This window comes from Lonchura striata, chromosome 6, assembly GCF_046129695.1.
Source record: "Lonchura striata isolate bLonStr1 chromosome 6, bLonStr1.mat, whole genome shotgun sequence".
Taxonomy (NCBI): domain Eukaryota; kingdom Metazoa; phylum Chordata; class Aves; order Passeriformes; family Estrildidae; genus Lonchura; species Lonchura striata.
Window position 1 is genome coordinate 44,737,585 of NC_134608.1, and position 22,506 is coordinate 44,760,090.

A 22,506-nucleotide genomic window follows, 5' to 3' on the forward strand; every position below is an offset into this window, starting at 1 on the left:
AAGGGGAGACAAGTCATTCGGAAATAACACATCCCCTTGGGAAACTGTTAGGGAGGTGCTACAGAGGGGTAGAAGAGAGAAAAAACAGACATCAGCAAACATGGAGATGGAGGAAGCAGCACAGGAAAGGCACTGGAGGATGTTAATCCCTTCTTGGGTGCACAGGATCTACCAGGTTTGAATCACCCACAAGCTGACCACCTAGTCATCTCTCCTGTCTCTCCATTCACCAATAGCATTTGCTGTTTTGCTTGCCAAGCCCATTGCTTTGAGCAAAAAACCCACCACCTCTTATAACTGCAAGGGCCTCTGCAAAGCCGGCTGAGCAAAGTGTGGGGGGAAGTAAGCTGGGAAGAGGAGGAGAAACTTCTGCTACCTCTGTGGTATCTCTGACGTGGGAGAGCAGGGGGAGGGAAAAGGGTTTTCTCCACTCATTCTCTCAGCTCTGCCGTGAAAGCTCAGTCCCAGCTCCTTCCCCTCTCCCAGCTCAGGGCACAGGGAAAAGTTCACGTACCAATGCGTCCTGCATCCTGCAGCTGGATTTTGAGCATCTCCATGGGAGTGGTGACAATCACCTGGCAGGTACCCGCACCACAGCCTGCCAGCATCTCCTTCAGCAGTGTCAGCTTTTTCCTGCCCAAAGAAAAGAGAGAGTGTCCATCAGAGGAGGTGGCCAGCAATAACACTTGGGCAGCTGGGTGCAAGGCTCAGCTCGTATTTCTGACCTTGGGGGTTACAGGAAAAGCAGCCAAGGGGACAGCAGGACCTGCTAGGCCTGACAGTTCAGCACAACCCAGGCTTGGCATCTCTGCCAGCACTATCTGACCTGGAGAACAAGCTCATTTTTTCCCCAGAAACAGAACATTCAGAAAAGCCACGAGCCCTGTCAGAACAGCCCCAGACAGGAGCACACAGCCCCCTCCACACATAGCCAGAGCACTGCAGCTCTCTTCCAGCCTGATGGTGCCCCTGGTCAGGGCACAGCTTTCAGAAAGGGCATCACTTCAGAGGGCAGCAGAGGACCTGAGCATTAAGGGGAATAAGGAGCTTTCCACCTGCCAGCCTAGTCCTTTAAAAATTGTCAACAAACACAGACCACAGGACAAGGAACAAGGAGGGAAAATATTCCACTTGCTGCTTTGGAGTTCTCTGAGAAAAGCAAAATAAATAAACAGTGAATATGAATCAGGGATGCAGTTCCTCTGTGGTTAGAAGCTGTTTCATGTTGCTAGGTTTTCCAAGCCAGGACAATTAGCCTTTGCATTAAACTGGTCCTCCCTGAGAGACAAGGAATGGGATGGACCTCCAGCAACGAAGATTTGTGCATTCTATGCACTACAGAGCAGGGACTATCAGCAACATGTTCTCATGCAGCAAAATGCAGTATTTCATTGTTCCCTCCATTCCAAAGCTATGAAAGAGCCCAGCTAAGGCTAAAAAGAGGAATTCAAGATGCAAAACCTCATAAAATTTTCAGAAAGTGACGTGTTTTTGCTCTGTAAAAAAACCTCATGCTTTGGCACCAGAAAACACTGACTTGATTAAAAAGTATACCTGACCTGCTCTTTTCTAAAAGGGTTTAAAAAGGAAGTGTATATAAATCACACAGCCAGAGAGAAACAGTCTCCTCTTTTTTCTGTTTTAAATGCAAGTCCCATTTTTACCTCCCCCAGTCCTGCTCTGTGGAAGAAGCAAGAAGCAGTCCCACAATGATATTCCCCATTTCCTTGCACAGCCCAGGCACACTCCTCTGCCAGGGGTTTCACAAGCACACATACAGCACAGCTGTGGGGCAGTGGGCCAGTAAAGCAGTTTCATTGCCAACCCTGAAGGAAAGGGAGGGCAGATGCACTGTAATCCTGCTGGCCCACCACGTAAGCTGGGCTGATTTCCCCACCTCTCATCTTCTCTGGGGAGGATATGAGAGCAGGGGATTAAAGGCACAGAGCCACCACAGAGATTACCAGTGACTAAATATAGAGCTCTGCTATAATGCTGAAAGAAAGAATATTTCAGTCTCTCTTTTCCAAATTTCCCCACAGATGAGGAACTGCAAAGAACAATTCCTCCCACAGAGTTACCCACACGGGTGCTGAAGTGTGTACAGCAGACTTTCCTGGAGGTGTGGGGGAACTAGGGTGTGCAAATCCAGAGGTTTCCACTGCCACTTGGAGGTGGCCAACTTGTGCTTTTTGGGTGGCCTGAAGCACAGCACCAGTCTCTGAGTGGCTCGATACAGTCAGCAACAAGGCTGCACAATCCCCAGCCTGGCCGTGGGAGGAAGCACACCACCCAAAGGAGCTGGCTGCCAGAATCTCTCTTTGGCACAGCAGAGCATCTCCCACTTTAGGAAGAGCCCTGGAGCATCCCTGGTGTACATATCTTCTGGCTTTCATCCAGGGTGACTGCTTTGATAACTAGTTCAAAAGCTCAAGAGCCTACATATTCATCTTGGACCATTATCCCAGCCAACTAAAGTCAGCCATGGCTTGACTGAACTCCATGGAGTTATGCCAGTATGACCCAAGGAAGGATTTACACATGTGGGTGTATTTTAGAGATGTCAAACAGGTACATAAAAAGCATCTAGAACAAGGGCTTTCAGTTTTTGGTTTGCACATCCTGGGAACTGGGGAGAGTCCAAGAAAAAAAAGTAGCTTAAGAGAAGCAAATCTTTTGACAGGAGGTTTAAAAGCTGCCATACAGGGGTCAAACTGCCTCTGCAAAACCTCACCAGTCTGCACATAAAAGGAAAGTTTGAAAACTGTTCCTCTCTATACAACAAAGGAGTTTAAATACTTAAGGCACCACTGGCCTTATCCTCAGTGGTTTAAAAACTGGCACATCTCAACTAACTTCAAAAGCTGCAACACCAGCAAAGATCTGGTCCTACAAATGCAGAAACCATCTTTAATCACAGCAAGAGAGTGTTAAATATAACATATACACAATAGCCCCAAATTCTGCTCTGGCAGAAATCAGTTGTTCTACATTTTTTACTGACATGCTATTAATTTGTGACAAATCAAAAATGTCAAATGGGAAGGGGAAGAGATTAATGCTTGATTTAAATTACAGTTTCAAACTGGAGCTGAAAAAGAATGTCAAAAAACAGGAACTAGAGGTTTATGGAAGGCTTTTGGGGAGCTATCAGGATTTCTGACAGCATTGACATATTGATGTCACGTGGGAGCAGTGTAGGATTTTTCCAAGTTTCTCAAAATCTTGACCATGTGGGAATTTACTGTGTTTGGGCAGGGACCAGAACCAGCTATTCTGGAATCAGGGTGACAACATTTCCAAAGAGAAAATCTCTGAGCTAAAGAAACATTCATACAAAGCAATCCATTTTTTATCTCCTATCCAAAAGGCTACTGTCCCCATCTTGGACATCACCCTCCTCATTCATAAAATAACCTCTGCCTCTGTCTGTCAGCCCAAGAAGTTGCAGAAAGCTCCCCAGAAATTTCAAAGCAGACAGAGCTAGTTCCTTTCAAGCAATGTAAATAGTGAGTCTTTGATATGGATTAGAAGACCAACACACAGGAGTTGTCCTTCACAGGAAGAGCACCCTCTCTGCCACAGTCACACGGGATGTGCACACAAACTGCCAGTCACTCCCTTTAATCCAACCCCTGGTTTTCCAAGAGGGAACAAGCTACTGCAACTGCACTTCAGAAAAGCTGGAGCTATGATGCTGGAAATGTAAAACCAATACAGTTGCCACTACAAGCTCCCTCTCACTTCTAGTGTCAGCTCAAAAATGCCTCAGACAAGCCAAAGAAAGTACTGATGTGGAACAGATACATCTCAAGGTAACACTGCCAGATTAAATGTTGATCTGGAAGTCATTATTCCAGGTATGTACAGGAGTTCTGTGTTGCATGTTTGGACTAAGTCAAGAGGAGGCTGACTCTGTACCTGCATCAGGTTTGCCCTGGCAGCAAATCCTAAGTGTTTTGCTCCAATGAGAACATTTGTGGAAGTGAACAATGGACATGGCAACACGACGGAGCATGTTGAACACAGAAACAACTCACGTTTCATCCCAAGACATGTGTCTGGAATGATGACAAGGACAATGCTCTCCATTGGGTGCATTCTGTGATTAAACAGCACACCTCTATCTCCCTCCAGATTAACAGTTGAAAGTGCATTTACTTTTTGGCTGACCTCTGATGTCAACAGCTTCAACCCACTGCAACTGCCTGGGCTCTGTGTGCTAAATAAAAGAGCTCTCCCCAGACAGCTGTTCCTGAATTGGCACAGTAACATTATCATCTCCTGACCCCTTCTCAAGGGGAAGGGAGAGATTTCCCCACTTCCAAGTCTCAGTGAGTGGGATGAGGGCTACCTACATTAAAGAAGTGTCTGAGCATCCAGTGGGTAACTGCAGGAGAGGCTGCCTGGGCACACAAATGCCAAAGAAAGACCAAACAGTGTGTGCAGGGTGATACAGCAGCTCAACACCAGGACTAGCAGCAGCAGCACTCCTTCTTCCTAAACTGAGAGCCTCACTTTACAGCCTAAGAGTGTTCTGAAGCTCAAGGATCATGGAAGACATGCAATTGATACTTAAAATCATGCCACAGAAGAGATGGTCCAAGTATTTTAGCAGAGCCTGAAAGAAGAGCAGATGAAGGGAAGAGCCCTGGGGAGATGTATCAGCTGGGAAGGCAATGGACAACAAGCTCCAACCTCCACATCTGCATAAGACTGAAGGAAAAATACCTTGCTTGTCCCAGGATTACCAGTTGGCTATTTCTCTTCCCTGTGCAAAGGATACAAGACAGGAGGAAGCAGAATGGAAAATAATTTGCTGGCATCAGCAGAAGCAGAATTAAGTCAGTCATGCTGGTCTTCCTAGGAATCCGAGCTGCTAAGACAGCAGATTGCCAGCCTTTGCTTCAGAACAGCAAATAAAATAAAGGTCAAGATTAAAGAAGACAGGATAAGCAAAGGAATACCTCCTTGGAGAAGAGCAGCAGGAAACTCATCCAGGGACACTGGAAAGTTTTTATGAACAACAAATTGCTTATGTAAGAAGGCATAAAACACTTTTTACTGCAACCAAGGCAGAATATTTAACCAAGAACCTGAAAAATGAACAAAATCTGGAAAACACATGCCCAACAAAACAGCTATCTGGCACTCCACACTTTGGGAAATAAACACGAAACCTTGTAGGACACTTTAAAGGTACTGATTTTTTTAAGTGTTTAACATCTAGATTCAAAGAGGATATAAAAAGCAGGTAATACTTAAATCAATCAAAGAGACCTTGCACACTGAGCACCCAGTAATCAATGATGTACTTTAAATGCTGATCAATGCTATCAATCTAAGCTGCCTTCTCAGCTTCACACACAAGTGCTTCATAGTCAAGCACTTCAGTTAGCCCTGGTGACTCTTCACATCCTCTGTTCTGGACAATGAAGCCACTCCTATTTTAACAGTAGCCATGAGACTGAGTCTCTTAACACATGCAGCTTCAAAAAGCCAGAGTTAAAAAATAGCTCATCTGTTTCCAGCAACCTGAGGACTTTCCCTTCTCTCCACATTCTGCCTTCCCAGCCTAGTGAAAACTCTTCCCCACAGAATGACACAGGAACAAAGACCTTCCTGGAGACTTTCTGTGAGCCACCTTCTTCTCATGGGAATTGCAGAGGTCAAAATCTCCTGGGAATCTTAGGTCAAAATCATCACAGGAAATCACATGACCATTATCGCCTTTGTCAATCATGGTCATGGGGTGCCCTTCAGGTTTTTCAGTATCTTGGTCTCCCTCCTCTCCTCCATGACATAGAAAGATAGAAAGCATGTTTTCAGCACTCACACAACTCACTCATTCCTAAATGACCAGGACAGCTTGGAAGGACCAACTCAGTTTTGTTTCTTGAGAAAACAAAAAAGCTGTAGCTGTAGGCTGTCATAATAGCCTTGACATCAAAATAGGAACTGGCAAAGAAATAGAAACTGGCCAAGAAGCAGAAATTACCTCCCCCAGCTTGTAAGCACACATGCTGCCTGCACCAAAAGGAGGGGAAAAGCATGGTATGGGCAGGAGTGCCTCCCTGAGTCTCAGGGTGGAGAGGGCTGCAGGAACACACATGGCACAGGGACAGTCTCAGGGAGAGAGCTGCACCAACAAGAGCATGAGATCTCTTGTGAGGACCTGCTGCCCCAGTGCTCTACCCCCAGCAGCGTCCAAGAGCAGAGTCAGGGAAAAGGGAGTCTAGCACAAACCTGCAGTGGTAACATCCCTAAAATACTCTTCCAGTAATGCGCAGTCAGGAGCTTCCTACACTGCAGGTGCTGTTTTCAGTCTGGCCTTTCAAAAATAGGCTTTATGCCACTTTTTTATCCTAGCAGTTCAAAAGCAATTTCAACACTAAGTTTTTCAAAGGATAAAAATAAATACATTAATGCACACTGAAAGCTGTTGTTTAACTTGAGGCTACTTTGAGTCATGCTGGATTTGCCACACTCTCTGGTCCATACATGCTGCCTCCTCTTGCACACTGAGGTCTATTTTAATACCACATATTTTAATCAGCAAATACTGGTAGAACATGCATATTTTATAAGAAAAGTATTACCAACTCATGCAACATATTTCAAGCAAGAGAAGTGCTAGATGCTTAGCACAAAGGCATTCAATGTAAACAGGTCTAGAAGACTTCTGCAGCTTTGAGTCAGAGCATCCTTTGGGATACTGACCTAAGGGTACAGCATCTATGAATATACACAGCAGACAGACTGGCTTGTGCAAAAATGGAGCTGAGCCAAGATCTTGCTGATCCACCCTTACATTGATCCTAACCCCCTAACTGTGCTTTGCCCAATGCAACACCTTGACTCATGCAATTACAGATCAAGAAATGAAACCACATTAATGTGCTAGTCTGAACTGTCTAGAACTCTTTCTTTAATGGTAGTACAAGGTATGCCAGCTTGGCACCCTGTTGGGCCTGTACAAGCTACTAAGCCCTGACTTTGTAGGTGGTGGCAAAGAGCTGTGCTGCTGTTTACTGCAGTACATCAAGGTGTGCTGGGCTGTCTGCTGCAGGGATGAGACACACCACTTGGTAGAGGACATCATTACCTCCCACTGTCTGAACAGAGCACAGAAGAGACACTATTCAAAGACTTGAGTCAGAAAATCACGAAGAGCTGTGAGCCGATGAGTCACATGGACATATGTTAGCTGCTACTTTAGAGGACTCCAGAACAAAAGAAAACAAAAAATAAAAGGTGCAGGAAAAAAGTGGATTCTCAATCTGTGTCAGTCCACAATCTCCACTGAAGTTGTTGAGGCACTGATCTGCAGCAGCCAAGACTGATGTGATACGTTTTAGGAAGTTGTTAAGACCAGTAATTGTGCTGGAGCTTTGTATTTTCACTGAGGCCCCACCCCATAATTGTTGATGGGAATTACTGGGATCCCATCCCAAGCAGGCTGTCATTTTAGCTACTGTCACTGAGGACTGGAGAAAATGCCCTTGTCTGCCTTTGGGGAAAGGCCTCTCTCTGATGGGAGACACAACTATTTCCCATGCAATTTGGAAAACATCTTGCTGAAAGCAGCATTAACTATTCATGATCCAACTACTCTCAACCGCTCCAGCTTACGCCTTTTACTCACATCTAATTCATATGAACCAAACTCCATTTGCAAGCTGAACAGGTAATTTTATTTCTTCAGTATTTATTTGAAGGTCAGCTGCTGCAAGTGCCCTTAGTCAATTCAGATTTGCCACATCTCCAAAACTATTTTCAAGGTACAAAAGGAGAAGAGGGTGCTAAGTTTGGGATCTACAGAACTTGACTTGGTACCTTTTTGAGCCAGAACAAGCATAAGAGGATCCAACAGGATGCTGAGGACAAAAGTCCTCCCAGCAGCTGTTTGAGCAATGATCAGTGACATTGGGTTCCTCTCAAATACTTAAGACTACACATGCTGGATCTGCTAACCTTGGCTTAAATCTGGGACTATTTTTAGAAGCTTGAATAAAGAGCAGTCATCTAGTGGAGTACTTCACGCTTCCCATTTTAGACATTGCATCCTTAGCCTGAACGTAATCACCAGCTGAGCTGTTCAAGGTCAACTCATATTTCAGTCATTGCACTATCCCATTCCACCTTCTCCTGATGTCTCACCAGACGTGTCGCAGGAGTCGGTGTCTTTTAAGTTGACTGCAGAAGGTCAGTTCCCTACTTACCCGTCTTTGGAGAGGTGATGCCGGAAGAAGTCATTGGCTGCCAATTTGATAGCCTTTTCTGGTGTCACTAGAGTCAGGTTCACTGCAGCCCCTGGGCAAGGAAAAGAGAAAAAGGCCACTGGATAATCAGAATTATGGAATTGTTAACTGGTTCTTTCAGGAATGTGTTGTAACTTCTGCACAACACCAAGACAGAAGCAGGAAAGCTCCCAGTGCAACACAGGGATTTAGAAAAACAAAACACCACTGAAAATTAACAAGTGTTTCTGCTTCCCAACACCTAGAGTTTGTAAAAACATCCCCAGATGTGTTTCTACTCCATTTGCCATATGTATTTTGTAATTTCTTCAGCTTCACTACTACCTCCCACCATGTATACATGCATCCTTGTCTCTCATCCAAGGATGCACTCGTATGAATTCAGAAGGATGTAGATCAAACCTTCAGAAAAGGAGTACAAGATGGTTTAACAACCAATCCCAACTCCTTTGCAAGTACTTTGTGATACTGAGAAGCAAAAGACCCCCTGTCCTTCCTTCTCAATGGATCCCTTCCCTACTTCCTCCCCAAAAAACACATGAGCAGCTTGAATTCTAAGCAGCTCAGAAAAGGAAGAACCATTGAAAGACCTGGAGGCTGGCTGAAGTCACCGGGCTCATCTACACAGAATCAGCTCTAGACTAGCCTTAGAGCAAGGTGGCTTCCCCTGTGTGTCACCACTGGGTGTCACCCCCAGAACAGCCATGACTGAAGTGCCTTTTTGCCCACCACACAGAAATTCCCCTCTGAGCTCCATGGCAAGGCTTGCTGGGGGACCTGGGGTGTAAACAAGCCTTGGCTCTCTGCATCCCCCACCCGCTGGAGTGCTCTTTTGTCAGGAGCAACAAACAGCAAATCCCTGTATTGTGCCTGTCACAATGAAAGGGCTGCATGGCCCAGCTGGCTGCTGTGGGCCTGAACACCGGTATTAGTGCAACATTAGTGCGACATCGTGGCTGGGAGCAGCTTTCAAGCTGCCCTGGGGGAATTGGGGTGAGGGAATGGCCAGTCCCTTCCCAGCAAAGTGGGGTTTGCACCATTAGATTAACACTCCAGAACATTCTCCTCCATTTAAATCCCAAAGCTCAAAAAGTCCTCCAGTGGATAGCTTCAAGCTCTCCCTACCTGCACTGAAATGTACCGAGCTCCAAGCCCTCCAAACAAGCTACACTTGAGACTAGTTAATAGCCTAGAACACCTTTGTAAGAACAAACACAAATACAGGCATTTATGCTTGTCTTTGAGATTTAAACAATTTATCCCAAAGATTCATATTCCAAAGGGAAGCAGCCAGAGAAACCTGTACCCTGACTAGGCTCCAAAGACCTGGTGGGGTTAATTTTCAAGACCTTTGAACCCAAGTTGACAGGAGCTATAAGGGCTAAACACACCTAGAAAAAGTCAGCTCAATCCTTTATTCCTCAAGATGGACTCTGCTCCCTTAAAAAATTGAAAGACACAGGTTTAGGGGGACTTTCCTCAGATTAGGAAGCAAAGTCACAATGGGACTTCTGGGACCACTACAACAGGGAGTGGGACACAGGAATCCTTGGTTCCGCATCCTCTACTTAGAGGACACACCTCCACCATTGAGAAAATTGCATCAAGAAAAGACAGCCTTTGCAGCATGGGCAGCCCAACACATCTTCCCCCTTTCCAACTCCCATGTTCAGATTTTGCAGGAAATACAGAGCAGTGCTGCCTCGTAGCAAGCCAAAGCAATGCTTCATTCCACATGGCCATGACATCCATCAAATGCCATCATCTTTCACAAATCAACTAGCAGGGAGCAGGGCAGGTCTCTCACACTTCTGGTTCTCTGCAAACTTTTAAGGGCACCAATGATTGGGCTACTTCAGTTTGATATTCTTCCTACACATCATGTCCTCTCTGCCATGGCTCCTGCACACAAAGAAAAGCAACAAGAAATGACCTGCACACTCCACATCCACCTTTTAATGCCAATCCTATCAGGATCTACAAAGCAAATCCACACAGCCTAATTTTAAGTGGAAGTGGCTACCCATGAAGTGTTTCCTCAAATGCCAAGTTGATGACAACTTCAATGACACTCCCAATGGCTGTGAAGTGAAACACCTGTACACTGACACAGCATGAATAACCCTTTCCTTGGAAAAACAAGAGAAAGGAAAAAAGCATAAACCTGCTACTCTTAACACTAGTGCAAAGGGTTCACTGAAAGAAAGCAAACAAACTCCAAACTATCAAGCAAGAGAGGTACACAAGAAGTACACTTCCACACTCTGACCTCCTTCAGGAACCAAGAGACTTTCACAAAGTTTCTTTTCAATTGCAAATAAAGCAGAGGGTAAAAACACACAACATACAGGAAAAAAGTTAATGAACCTGAATTTTCTCCTGCATCTTTGATATTTTCAGTAAAGCTGCTTAGCAGAGAATGGATAATCCCTGTCCTGAATAATCCATAACAGCTTCAATTTACTGGAGGAGGAGAAATTAGATACTCCAGCTGCCGGCTGTATGCTTTCCACAGCATCTTCTTCTTTTTGTAAAATCTCTTCAATTCTGCCCATGCCAATGGGTACTTCCCTAACTAAAGCCAACCTTGGCCTACAGGCAATGCTACATGTACCACAAGCAAAGACAGACCAACAGAATGGAAAAATAAACAGGAATCATTAAAAAAACAAAGCTTTTTGAAAATAAGTAAGGAAGAACTACAAAGAACAAAATCAACCAGGACAAAACTAGCTGTCTGCCAACTAAACTTGTAGGTGCCCTCTTCTCACCAAGCCCTGTTTTTTTATTAAAACACATTTCTCACAGAAATCTTTATACACCACCAGCAACCTACCTAACAGGGAGACTGAGTCATCCCCAGTGCAGCACTGGGACATATTATTAGCAGAGGCCAGGGAAGGCTGCCACACTACTGCAGCTGAAGTGCAGCTACCCTCCAAATGTCACCAACAGCAAAGGGAACTTCCTCAGCCTGATCTGGGCCTTTGGCTCCTGCCAGCTTGGCTAAACGCTTGGTCTGCAAACAGCACTGGGATTGCTCTGAACATGTGCTGGGATCTTTAGGTGGCTTCTGGCTGGACTGCATTAGGAAGCTGAGAGAGCATCTCTCCAAGGTCCCCTATCACTGATGCCCTTGGGGACCAGGAGCCCACAGGCACTATGGATTCATTCACATGGCATCATATTTTAAGGCTGCACACCATCACTTCCTTGAGCACAGATGGGGCTAGACAGCACCATCCAGCATCGAGGCACTGCTGCTATACAGGTGGCATGGGAAAAAGCATGAGGGAACTCCTCTTCTTCCTGTCCCAGACAAATCCAAAAATCTCTGCAACTTCTGGGGAAGAACTTGAGAGAAATTTTGGGATTGCTTTATACATCACACAGTTTGCTATGGGCTACTCATAGAAAGCAAAGACTGCTTGCCCACACAAATATCTTAAGAGGTGATTTGCAGAAAAGCATCCTACAAACACAAGCCACTCTCCTGTCTGCACTGAGGAGATTTGATTCACACATGAAGAAGCCCTGAAGTCACACAGCAGGAATGGCTGTGCCCAAACAAACTCTTTCTCTCCTCTGACAGAGGCCAAAGGATCTGCAGGGACAACTGACGTGCTTGTGACTCCTCCATGGGGAGCAGCAACTGCTACTTTAGCACATTAACATATAATCCTCCCAATTTCAGATTAAAGCCTGCAAATAAGAGCTTGTGAGTCATTCAGCAAATTCTGCTGGGGAACTAGGACAGCTGGAGGGAGCAGGAACCAACCCACCACCCAATTTCCATATTTCTCTGTCTGCAAGGCTCAGACATCTCTTCACCTTCTTTCCAGTAAAGAATCACACAATCTTCATGGATCTTGGATGTATTTTACCCACCAACCCTCTCCCTGAGAGGGAGGGAAGGGCTGCTCATGTCAGCTCACAGAACTGAGGCACACACACCAGGATTGTTGCTCTTGGGAGTATTCACATTGGCACCATGGCCATGCTGAAGTATCTATAACTTTCTGGAAGGAGCTGGAGCTATTAAAAAAAGGCCTCTCCAACCCAGCTCCTGATTTAATAGTCAGAAGTAATTTCAAGCAACTATCAGCACCTTGAACAGAGTTAGGGACATGGACCAAGTTGCCCAGACTTGGGAAAGATTGGGGAAAAGAAAGAGGTATGCAAAACCCTCTGCATCCTTTTGCTTGGGGATGACAAGTGGCCTGGAGATTCACATCCTCTCTACCATTCTAAGCCTCAAAGGACTAAGCTGTGTCTCCCAAAAGTCTTGATTCTCACAAAAACTCTTGGTCCTACAGTCTCCCCTGTAAGTTTCCCCAAACAGCTTATTCTTCCTGCCAAGCAGCCTGCCAGGGCACTTTTACAGCCAAAGTTAACACAAGCTTGAAATCCTGGCTAGGAACACAGAAGCAGCCAGATTCTGGGAAAAATCAAAGGGGAACACGTCACTGCTAGCATCAAAGATGGAGCTTGCCAGGGTTCCTTGAGGTTATTTGTCTTGTTGCCTGCTCCCAGGAAAGCTGATGCAAAGCAGCCAATCCATCTCTGCCATCCACCACACTCCCCTGAAACGCCTACCAGGAAGTTGGGCAAGAGATGCTGCCTGAATATCCAATGCCTGCTCCTGGGCTGGCCAGCCACAATGCCTTGGTTTCCTTAGGAGTAGGAAAGAATCAGCAAGAGACACTACACATGCCAAGAGCAAGGTGCCAGCATCTCTGGACTTCCACTTGAAAAAACAAAGAGCAAGGACTCAACTTAATGATAGAAGCTTAACTTTAATCAGGCTTTATCAGAGACTGACTGCCACCAAGAATGCTATCTGAGCACCCCAGATAGAAGCTGCATATGCAGGCAAGTGACTATCAGGACACAAAATGAACCAGAGCTCAGGTCAATGAAGCCAGTTGGAGTGTGCTGCAAGCCAAGGATGTATTCCATGTTTTCCTCTACTACAAGTGAAGTCACGATTTGGCCTGCTGGCATCCTCTCCTCAAAATCTTTAAAAACTGACAGGGATTTTGTGTTTAAACTACAAAAGGTATAATGTCAACTGAGGAATTCACTGCTATAATAGACAGCCTAAGCCAAGGAACCAAGAGATTTCTAGCAGGTCAGCACACAACAACCAAACAGCTAAAGCTCAACTCTGAACCAACCTCTGATTTTCTTACCATCCCAAGGGAGTTTTTCTGGAGGTCAGGTTATTTAATTTTTTTTTTTTTTTTAATTGCAGCTTGTCTTAATGCTTGAACAAGGCACTTGGGCATGCTTGAGACAGCAGGTCTGACCATGCTGGTGGAGGGTTTTGACATAAATTCAATCATTAACCACAGAAGTTTAAGAGCTGGTTAGCTACTGCCCCTCTGTCAAAAGTTACCATGCCCAAGCTGGGAAACATAATATACAGTCCTGAAACAAAGTCCAGCAGCTTCAGTTAAAATGCTAGTAAAGATGAAGTTCACTAAGTTTTAACACCAAAACAGTCATGAGGAGGACTCAAGTCCTCAGTGGTAGGTATCTGAATAGACATCTGCATTGAAGAGTTTATTTTAGAAACAGCTGCACTGTTCAACCTCCTAGGATATTGCCAGGTTATTGCTTTATATGCCAGAGAACAGAGCTTTGCCTCCTACTTACGCACCAGTGCTTCCAACGCAAAAGCTGTGCTGTGCCTGAGTCAGCTGCACTCACCTCTGTACATACCAAAGTAGCCTTCTGAACGAATTGTTTTAATGAGGCAGTCGGACCTGCAAAAAGAACAGAAGGAGATGAAACACAGGACCTCAAAGGAGGGTGAGTGCAGAGAAAAACAAAGCACATTTCTTGGAGTGGTTTCCATTTACATTCTGTCAGCAAAACCCTCAGCTGAGATGGGAACTGCATCTGGGAGCCTCTGAATGTGCCATTGCTGAGGGCTGAGTACAATTTCAATCCCTAATTCACCGGGGCTTTGAAACCCCTGGCTCACCCTGCACACACTGTCTGCTTTCTAGAAACACAAAAGGGAAGAGTGTCACTGAAGGGTTGTTTATCCAGGGTCCCCTGTGGCAAATGCACATGAGATGCTCTAACAAGCAGACCCCCATGTAAGCATTTTTAAATCCAGCTCTGGAAGGGAAATGAGGGGAGACAAACCCCTCATGCTCACTTGTTTGTCTTACTCTGTGAAATTTGACACAAGGCACACAAACATGAGATGACCTGAACACTCAGTCATCTGTGGCCTCCCACAAAGATTAAAGCAAGCACTTTTAACACATCAAGTACCACAGCAGGCAGCAAGCACTCAGGCTCTTGCCCTGAGGAGAGCGCGCCAGGGTGCTGTGCTCCAAGGGGAAAACTGTCACCTTCCCTATTGCAAACACATTTACACAAATAGGAAAACCCTGCAGAGCACTGGAATGGCTCAAAGGCTTTGGAAGGCACAGACACACACACCTAGCAAATCCAAAGTCATGGTTCAGGAAGGTTGCAGAGATTCCCTGGCAGGGTTTTCCTCTCTGGACCACAGCTGCATGAAGATGGGATGCTGCCTTTAGGATCTTTGGGAAGAGACAGGTACTTGCTCTAGCCATAGAGGAATGAAGAGGTGCACATGCATGAATGTGTACATAATTTAACAAATAAAAGGTTATTTTAAGCAGCAATAAGAGAAATGTGGCTGATGAAAACACGAATACATTTTTAAGAGATTTGGCAACACAAGGAGTAAACTTCTCAGTTCTGCAGTAGTGCTGAGGTGGAAGAAAAGGAAATACAGAGCTCCTTTGAGGTCTTTATAGCTGTACCTGGGCAAAGACTGTTCTAAAGGTATTTGTGAACAGCCCATCTTGCATTGCTACCAGTCATGGCAATGAGTTTCCCCTCTTCTAGGACTCCCTGAATCCTTTGGCGTCTCCTCTTTCACACATTCCACCCAGCACCTGCAACTTGCACATACTTATCCCCTTCTGAGCAGCCCCTCCAACACATCAGCAAGCCCCAGAAATCTCAGTGCACCTTTCCCCTATCCCTTCCATCAAGTTCTCAGACTGCAGTGCTGGAGGCAACACATTTTCCCTGAGCCAGGGATGCTGCTTTGAACAAGGCGCAGCAGGGAGAGGAGTGAGAAGAGCTGCTCCCCAGCATATTCATACAGCCCTGCCACATCAGGATAGAGCTTGCATGTCACTTAAAACCCTCAAGCTGCAGCAGAACAAGATGCAGCCAAGGCCACATCCAGATTTCTTCTCTCTCTGGAAAAAGGGAGCCAACAGCCAACTAAAATGATACTCAAATAAAACCTCCACAATAACACACCTGGAGCAGCACAGCCCAAAAGCCAAGCTCTCTTCATCCCTCAGAAGTCCTCCAGTGTCTTTGTCTTTTTCAAGTGAAAGGTTCCCCTGATGCCAAAGATGTCTTGAGCCAACCAGAAGTAAGGCATGCTATCTTGAAGTAAGGCATGCTATCTTAAAGTAAGAGAGCCAAGATTTTAAAGGAACATGCTGCCTTTCCTGGGTATTCAGCGGACACCACATAATTGGTGTAATCAGGAAATCTAGTATTGATGGGCATGCAGCATTTCCAGAAAAATAAGCTGCTGTAACAGGGGAAACTTTCTTAGGAAAGCTCAGCCCTTCCTATTCTTAGAAGCAGCCAGTTCAAATATACAAGGTAAACCTTATGTTTTCCTTAACAGCTCCTCATATCACAGCAATTCCTGGCTATGGAGCTGACTTGCACTTGACTGCTGGAGGTTAAAAGCCTCTCTCCTACCAAGCTCCCTTCCAGGCATGAGAAATCCTGGCATGCAGTCCCAAGGGGTGCCTACAAGCTCTTCAACCTGCCCAAACTACTCCTGCTGTCAGGTCACAAAGATAAGGGATCCTCAGGGAGGTGAAGCAATCTACAGTAGGAGCAGGACACAACAAAAGGGGATGCAAAGCAACATGGGTGGCCACATCCTGCCAACAAGTCAGGGCACACTGACAGCGCAGGGAGCTGAGAGCACAGGAGCCTACAGCTTAAGCTCATGTCATCAGCTAGAGCAAGGAGACACAGAGACTAAAGCCATCAGCATAGAGAGCATTTCCTTTCTATTCCCTCTCTGCCTCAAATTCTCCTGGGCAGGAAAGAGGAAAAGATGGTGTGGAGGAACAGGGATCAGGTTACACTTGTTCTAAACAAAGTTGTAGCAAGATAGGACAAACCTCACCAGGCCCAGTGCCTTCTTCCCTTCAATACCACAAATTCTTTTGGAAAACTGGTTCTCAGGATAAAGCATCTTGTGGTTAAGTGTGGTACACATTCCCACAGCAGATATGCAGCCCTAAGCACTTGACACAAACTCCAAGTGAATTTGGTGGGCTGGATACACTCATGCCTTCTTTTCCTATAGGTGCAGTACCTGAGGCATTTTTAGACACTGGATGGCTGGTCTGACTATAGCATGTGTCAGCCTATGATCCTTCAAAAGGCCCACATGCAATGCTCTAGACTGGGAATGAGCAACTGCTTCCTCTTTTTAACACTGATACAGCAAAGGAAGGATCTCCAATATCAGACCAATGGAAACAGAACAGAGGAAGAAACTCCCTCAGGCACCTGACTAGCTCAGCAGACTCCTTGTGTTTGGGATCGGGTGATCAGGATTCCTTGTGTTTTGGGTAGTGAACACGCTGCTCCCGAACAAGGGATGCAAACAGATGTACCCTCTGCAGAGAACTCCTCTGCTTGGCTCAGCAGCCTCAATAGCTGCTCTATTTGCTTCATCTGCTCTAGCACAGCTTGGCTCCAGACTGTCCCCTGGCTTTCCTGAGGACAGTCCAGTTCCTAGAGATGCTGAGCTCACCTGAAAGAGGTAACAAAGTGGAAGGACTCCCCAGGGAAAGCCCCGAGGGATGGTGCCCATGTGGGCAGTACTCACAGGCTGCTGTACATCCGTTGACCATTCTGCTGGTTCTGCAGGCGAGTTTTTGCCAGGTCAATTGGAAATACACAGGTGACCCCAATCAGCCCAGCTATCCCTCCATTGATCAGCTTGGCAGGTAAACTGTAAGGGGATGAGAGAGAGAGAAACAGATGTCTTAGCACTGGGTAGTATCAGGGAAGGGAAAGAGGAAAGAGCTGAGCTCTTTTGCATGACTAGAGTTAATGCATTGCTGTAAGACAAAGCTGTCCCTCCCAGCACAAAGGAAGCTCTTCCACAAAGCAAAGCTTGGTTCCTGCTGTGTATATGGGGAGGCAGAGAAAGCTGCATATACCATCAGCACAAACCACTGATGAGTGGAGTGGAGCCAAACACCTAACCCACACATTACCAGGAGCAGGAAAAAATCCTGTTGACCAGGACCTGGGGATTTCTGTAGTCCCTAGAGGAGAAAAGACTGAGTGCTGGACCATCTACCACATGGACAGCCTTCAGTTAGGGCCTGATGGCATCTGAGCAAGCGGGTTTACTGACAAACGCTTTCCTGCACCACAATCAGATCCGCAGCTAATGAGAGGTTCGTGATACATCAGCTGCTACCGTCATGTGGGAATGGCCCAGCAGAAGCACCCAGCTGGCAGCCATGGAGCAGATGGCCACAGCCACAGGAAACTGCTTCCAGACCAATCTCCCAGGGCCAGGGGAACACACACACACACAAAGCAGCAGCCCAGCAAAACCACCGGGCTGGCAGCCTGCATGGCCGCAGATGCGGAGATGTGAGCTCGTACCTCTGGGGGAAATCAAAACCTGGCTCATTGCACGTGCTTCTGAAGCACAGGGCTTTTTCCACTCCCCTTTGTGTTCCCACAGAGAATTCTTGCAAGTGGCACTGAGCAAAAGCCACGTCAGCTAAACATGGGTTCCCAGCAAATTCAATTAAGAAAAATGTCCTGCACTTACATGCTCAATAAACCACTGCACACAGAGACAAAGAAAGCCTGTTTGAGTCAGCTCCCTCCAATAAAGCACAGGATATGGCTCCCTGAACACAGGATGTGTCAGATATTAAGCTGGTGGCTGACAGCAGTCCTAGACTGCAGCTGGGTGAGCCTGTGAGGCCTATCCTCCCACTGGGGGAATTGGCACACTGCCTTTCATGGCGGTGACTGGCTGTTCTGGATGGGGGGATGGACTGCATTCCCCTCTGGAAGCAGCAGTGCTGAGACTGGCCAGGCATGGCGGGGTGAAGCCCTGCAAACATCTTCACCCCAGCAGCATTCTAGAGCACTCTGCATCAAGGGGCAAATGCAGAGAGGATCAATAAGGAGCCATGCCTGAGGGAAAGGCAGGATATGGAGACTCAAGGTTAAAAGCCTTTGTCCAAAAGGGCTAAGCATGATCTTGACACCTCAAATCTACATACTGACATACATTTACACACTCCTTTCAGCCTCTGCTGTCCTGCACCTTAAGCTCCTTCCTCCTTTAACACCAATGCAACACACACAGCCCCAGGGCCAGCACAGCTGGAATAAGAGGTGCCGAAGACAGGAAGACAGATCTGAGCTCAGCCTATAGCTCCAAACTAGACAGTGCTGACTGAGATTAAATCAGCACAGTACTTCAGGAAGGCAGGCCCAAATCAGTGCACAAGCTCAGTGCAGAGCCAGGCTTTCAGACCTCACCAGCTCCAGACTGTTGCCTCAGGGATCTTTATGCCACAGTCTGAGAACAGAATAGATTTGCCTGCAAACTCCTACACTCAGCTTGTTCTCAGGACATAGGAAAATTTCAAACAGTAAGCTTCACATCATTGTGTTCTCTTTATTTAACCTACAGTCAACACTGAAGGAGGAGGTTAGAGACCAGATAAAAGTGTGCCAAGATGGAGACACCACAGAGAAGGAAGATGTTGAAGACAGGATCACATCAGCCTCCCCAAATTCAGCTCTGAAGTCACTATTGGCAGGCCACAGACTGCGAGGCACCACCAGTGCCCCCTTCCAGCCTCAGCACTGTTATCGCTTCTCTAAGTGTCCCTGAAACACCTAGGACAAGCAAAGACTTGCCTTTCTCAACCTGTTCCAAAAGTGAAATCATCACAGGGTTTATTTTAGGTGGGACTGAGACACAGACACAAAGGTCCTGCCTGCTTCTACTGTACGTGCAAGAGATTCCCCAGTTTCAGCCCAGACCCCAGCAGTAAAAGGGAATCATCTGATGTGCCTGGGCAAGCCAAAAATCTGAGGCTGCAGACAACCTCTCCTTCTGGCTGTGGGGGAGAAACCCTTGCTCAATACTCCCACCACACCTGAATCTAACCATCCAGATCTCCCCATGAACTGCAGGGGGACACTAGTAGGGATGGGCGTGGGGCAGTATCCAGCAAGACACTGAGATTAAGTTCCACATGCACTGCTGCAGAAATGCAGTGCCTTTGATCTCACCATGCAGCAAACCACTGCTGTTGATTTTAGTCCTTTGCTGTCAATTTTGTTCTACTAAGGGGTGACAGAAAAAAATCTGCTTGGTTTGGCTGCCTGTGACCACTGAAGACACATGGTCCCATCAACTGGAGAGATGACCAAAGCAGGAGTGGTGAGGGATCTGAGGCACAGAGAAGAACATCAGACAAAGACCACTGCACCTGAATCAAAAGCATTTTCCCCTGTGACTGAGTCATCCCACTTCACACATCAGTGCTTTCTGCTCTCTCAAGGGATAAGAATCCACTGTGCCTGGTCTCTCTGGCCTATTTAGCTTCTGCACAGCTACTGCCTCTCACTACCTATGTGTGCAGGGCTTAGTGAAATGAGGACAACACTGGCTAGCATGCAAATAAAGCCATTTGCTCAGTTTAACACAAGAAGGGATACAAAGGCATTCCAGTTCTCCTCTTCTAGTGCTCCTCCTCAGTCCTTTTAACTAGTCCCTGTAGCCAGCAAGCTCCTGCCCACACTGCCAAGAGCACACTGGAGGAGCCAGGACACATCTTGCAGGACACATCTCCTCTTGTAGGACATGTCTCCACTTCCTTCAAAATACCAGGCTTCAAACAGTCACAGACATCTGATCCTTTTGCTTTGCTGAGGTTATCGGGAGCATAGACCTGCCACCTCCAAGGAGGTGAATCTCAGCACGCCCTTCATGGGTGTGTTGGAAGAGTTCAAGTGCTCTCCGAATTGGATAGCAGATGATGGCTAAATCTTTTTTATCAGCACAGTTCAGGATTGTTTACATTTGCAGAAGACAGGCGTACAGGAAGATATCCTAATCATGGCAAATGCTAAGAAGGGGCAGCCCTCTCGCCTGTAGCATTCGGGCACTGCCAAGTCCTGTCCCTCTGTCTCCATCTTTCATTCACCCACTCACCCCACCTGTCCTGAGCTGGTAACCTGGAAAAGTAGATGTTAGAAAAGCAACATGAAAAACCCCACAGGAATCCCACAGCATGCAGGAGTAATTTAGCTGGGGCAACTTCACAAGCAGCAAAAAGTTAAACCCATGTGGAGGACTGTGCAGATCCACAGTTTTAGGAAGCAAAGGGTAGAACTGTGTCTTTCCAGGAAATTAATCCCAGTTCATTTCCAGAGAAGGCTCAAATGCAGCCTTTACCAAAACCAATACTCCTAAGTTTCCACTGTGCACATAAGTGTCCTTAATAATTTCTGGTACTTCATGTTCCTGCTATCACTCAAGCCTTGACTGTCTGCAGAGTAAGGGCACAAGGCACAAGGCTATGTGGACTTTGTTATTACAAGTACTGCATCCTTGGCTGGTCAAGGACCTGGCTTTGCTCCCTTGATGCCAGCAGCTGAAGTCAGCAGGTCAGGGTGACCTTTGAAAGAAGAAACAAAAAGGAACAGACTCATGCAGGGTAGAAAGCAGAGGGTAGAAAGAAAAAGGCAATGAGAAAAAAGGACTGAAGAAAGCAGAGGTATGACAACATGGCAGAGACAAAAAATAAGAGAAGGTTCAAAAAAAAGCAGGTAAGAAAGGAGAAGAGAAAGAATCAAAACTTTTAAGGCTGGAAGAGATGATCAGGTGATTTCCTCCAACCTCCTGGATCTCAAATGGAAATAACTTTGAAAGATTTTAAAAGAAAAACCTAAAACACAATTAAAAAAAAAAAGTTACCTGATCTGTTTATCAGCCATTTAATTCAAACTTGATCTTGTTAAGAAATGAATCTGCTCCTTCCAATTGCTCTTTTTCAGTCACGTCTTTCTCACTTCAGTTTCTTCCTGGGAAAGGACAGAAGGACACCAAGAACAAAGTTGAGACACTTAGACTCTTCTTAAATCTCAGGGGCTACTTGGCAGGCAGGCTGTAGGGTTAGGACAGCTGAGACACAAGTGACTTAAGGGAGCACCTGATCTCCTCCTCAAAGAGGAGACTGAGCTCCAGAGGGAGCCTTATAAATGTATGTGTGTAAATATAAATATACAAGGACATATGGAGGGAAGAGTTGCCAGGGTCATCAGGTTCTAGCAGCATACAAGGAAGGGCAGCAGCCAGGCAGGGCACAAGCTCTGCCCAGAAGCCAGGACAGCCATGTCTGTCACTTCTCTCCAACTTCAGAGAGTATTTCACACCATGCCATGTGCATCCCCAACCCTCTGCAGGTCCACCCAGCCAGCCCAAGAGAGTCAAGTGTCATCACAAGACTCTTTTAGCACTTCCCTTCAACACATACATGCTGTGTCCAAAGGACAGCCTTCAAAACACTGCTCTTCCAGAGATCACTATCTTTCACCTATTTCCAAGCTTAAACAGACAGCCCTTGTTCAGTCTTATGCCAACACTGCTTTTTAAGCAATGCCTCTCCCTCTCCAAGCTACTGATGCCACTTTGCCCTTTGGACCACTCCTTTCAGCTCAGTGCCAGACTGCAGGAATCAGTTCTCTCTAAGACTCTTAATTGTTACTGTTTAATGAGAGCTGTTAGAAGTCACCACACAAAGAAATCTGGACACCAGAGAAAATTTCAGAAGCGGCCACAACTTTCAGCTTTCTGGAGATGCCTTCATCTCCTCACCACCAGCCTGGGAACCAGATGCCCTTTACTTTCTGCAGGTGTCTCAGCAATATTCAGCCAACTTCCTCCCTCTTCCCTTTCACTTGCCACATGGATGCTGAGCCAGAAGCAAAGGAAGCACCTTTGCCCTTTCCCTCTGGAATGAAATTTGCTCCTTTACTGCAGATTTCCTAAGACACACAGAATCTCATATCCAACAGAGGGGCTTACAGGCTGGCACTTCTGCTCTGGAGATAAGTGGCTCTCAGTACATTCCTGAGAATAGAAGGTCCC

The 22,506-nt window shown here is 46.3% G+C and overlaps 1 protein-coding gene across 4 annotated transcripts in view; it reads right to left on the reverse strand.

Moving 5' to 3' along the window:
• SLC25A22 (solute carrier family 25 member 22) overlaps positions 1-22,506 on the reverse strand; it is a 51,132-nt gene that overhangs the window by 6,707 nt on the left and 21,919 nt on the right. For all 4 annotated transcript variants that reach the window (XM_021555195.2, XM_077784237.1, XM_077784239.1 and 1 more), the window contains exons 2-6: positions 21,334-21,440; positions 17,191-17,316; positions 13,974-14,029; positions 8,223-8,313; positions 515-633 (exon numbers count right to left, since the gene is read on the reverse strand). In XM_021555195.2, coding sequence (XP_021410870.1) covers positions 515-633; positions 8,223-8,313; positions 13,974-14,029; positions 17,191-17,316; positions 21,334-21,353 — 412 coding nt within the window. In that variant the 5' untranslated portion in view covers positions 21,354-21,440. The remainder of the gene's footprint in view (positions 1-514; positions 634-8,222; positions 8,314-13,973; positions 14,030-17,190; positions 17,317-21,333; positions 21,441-22,506) is intronic.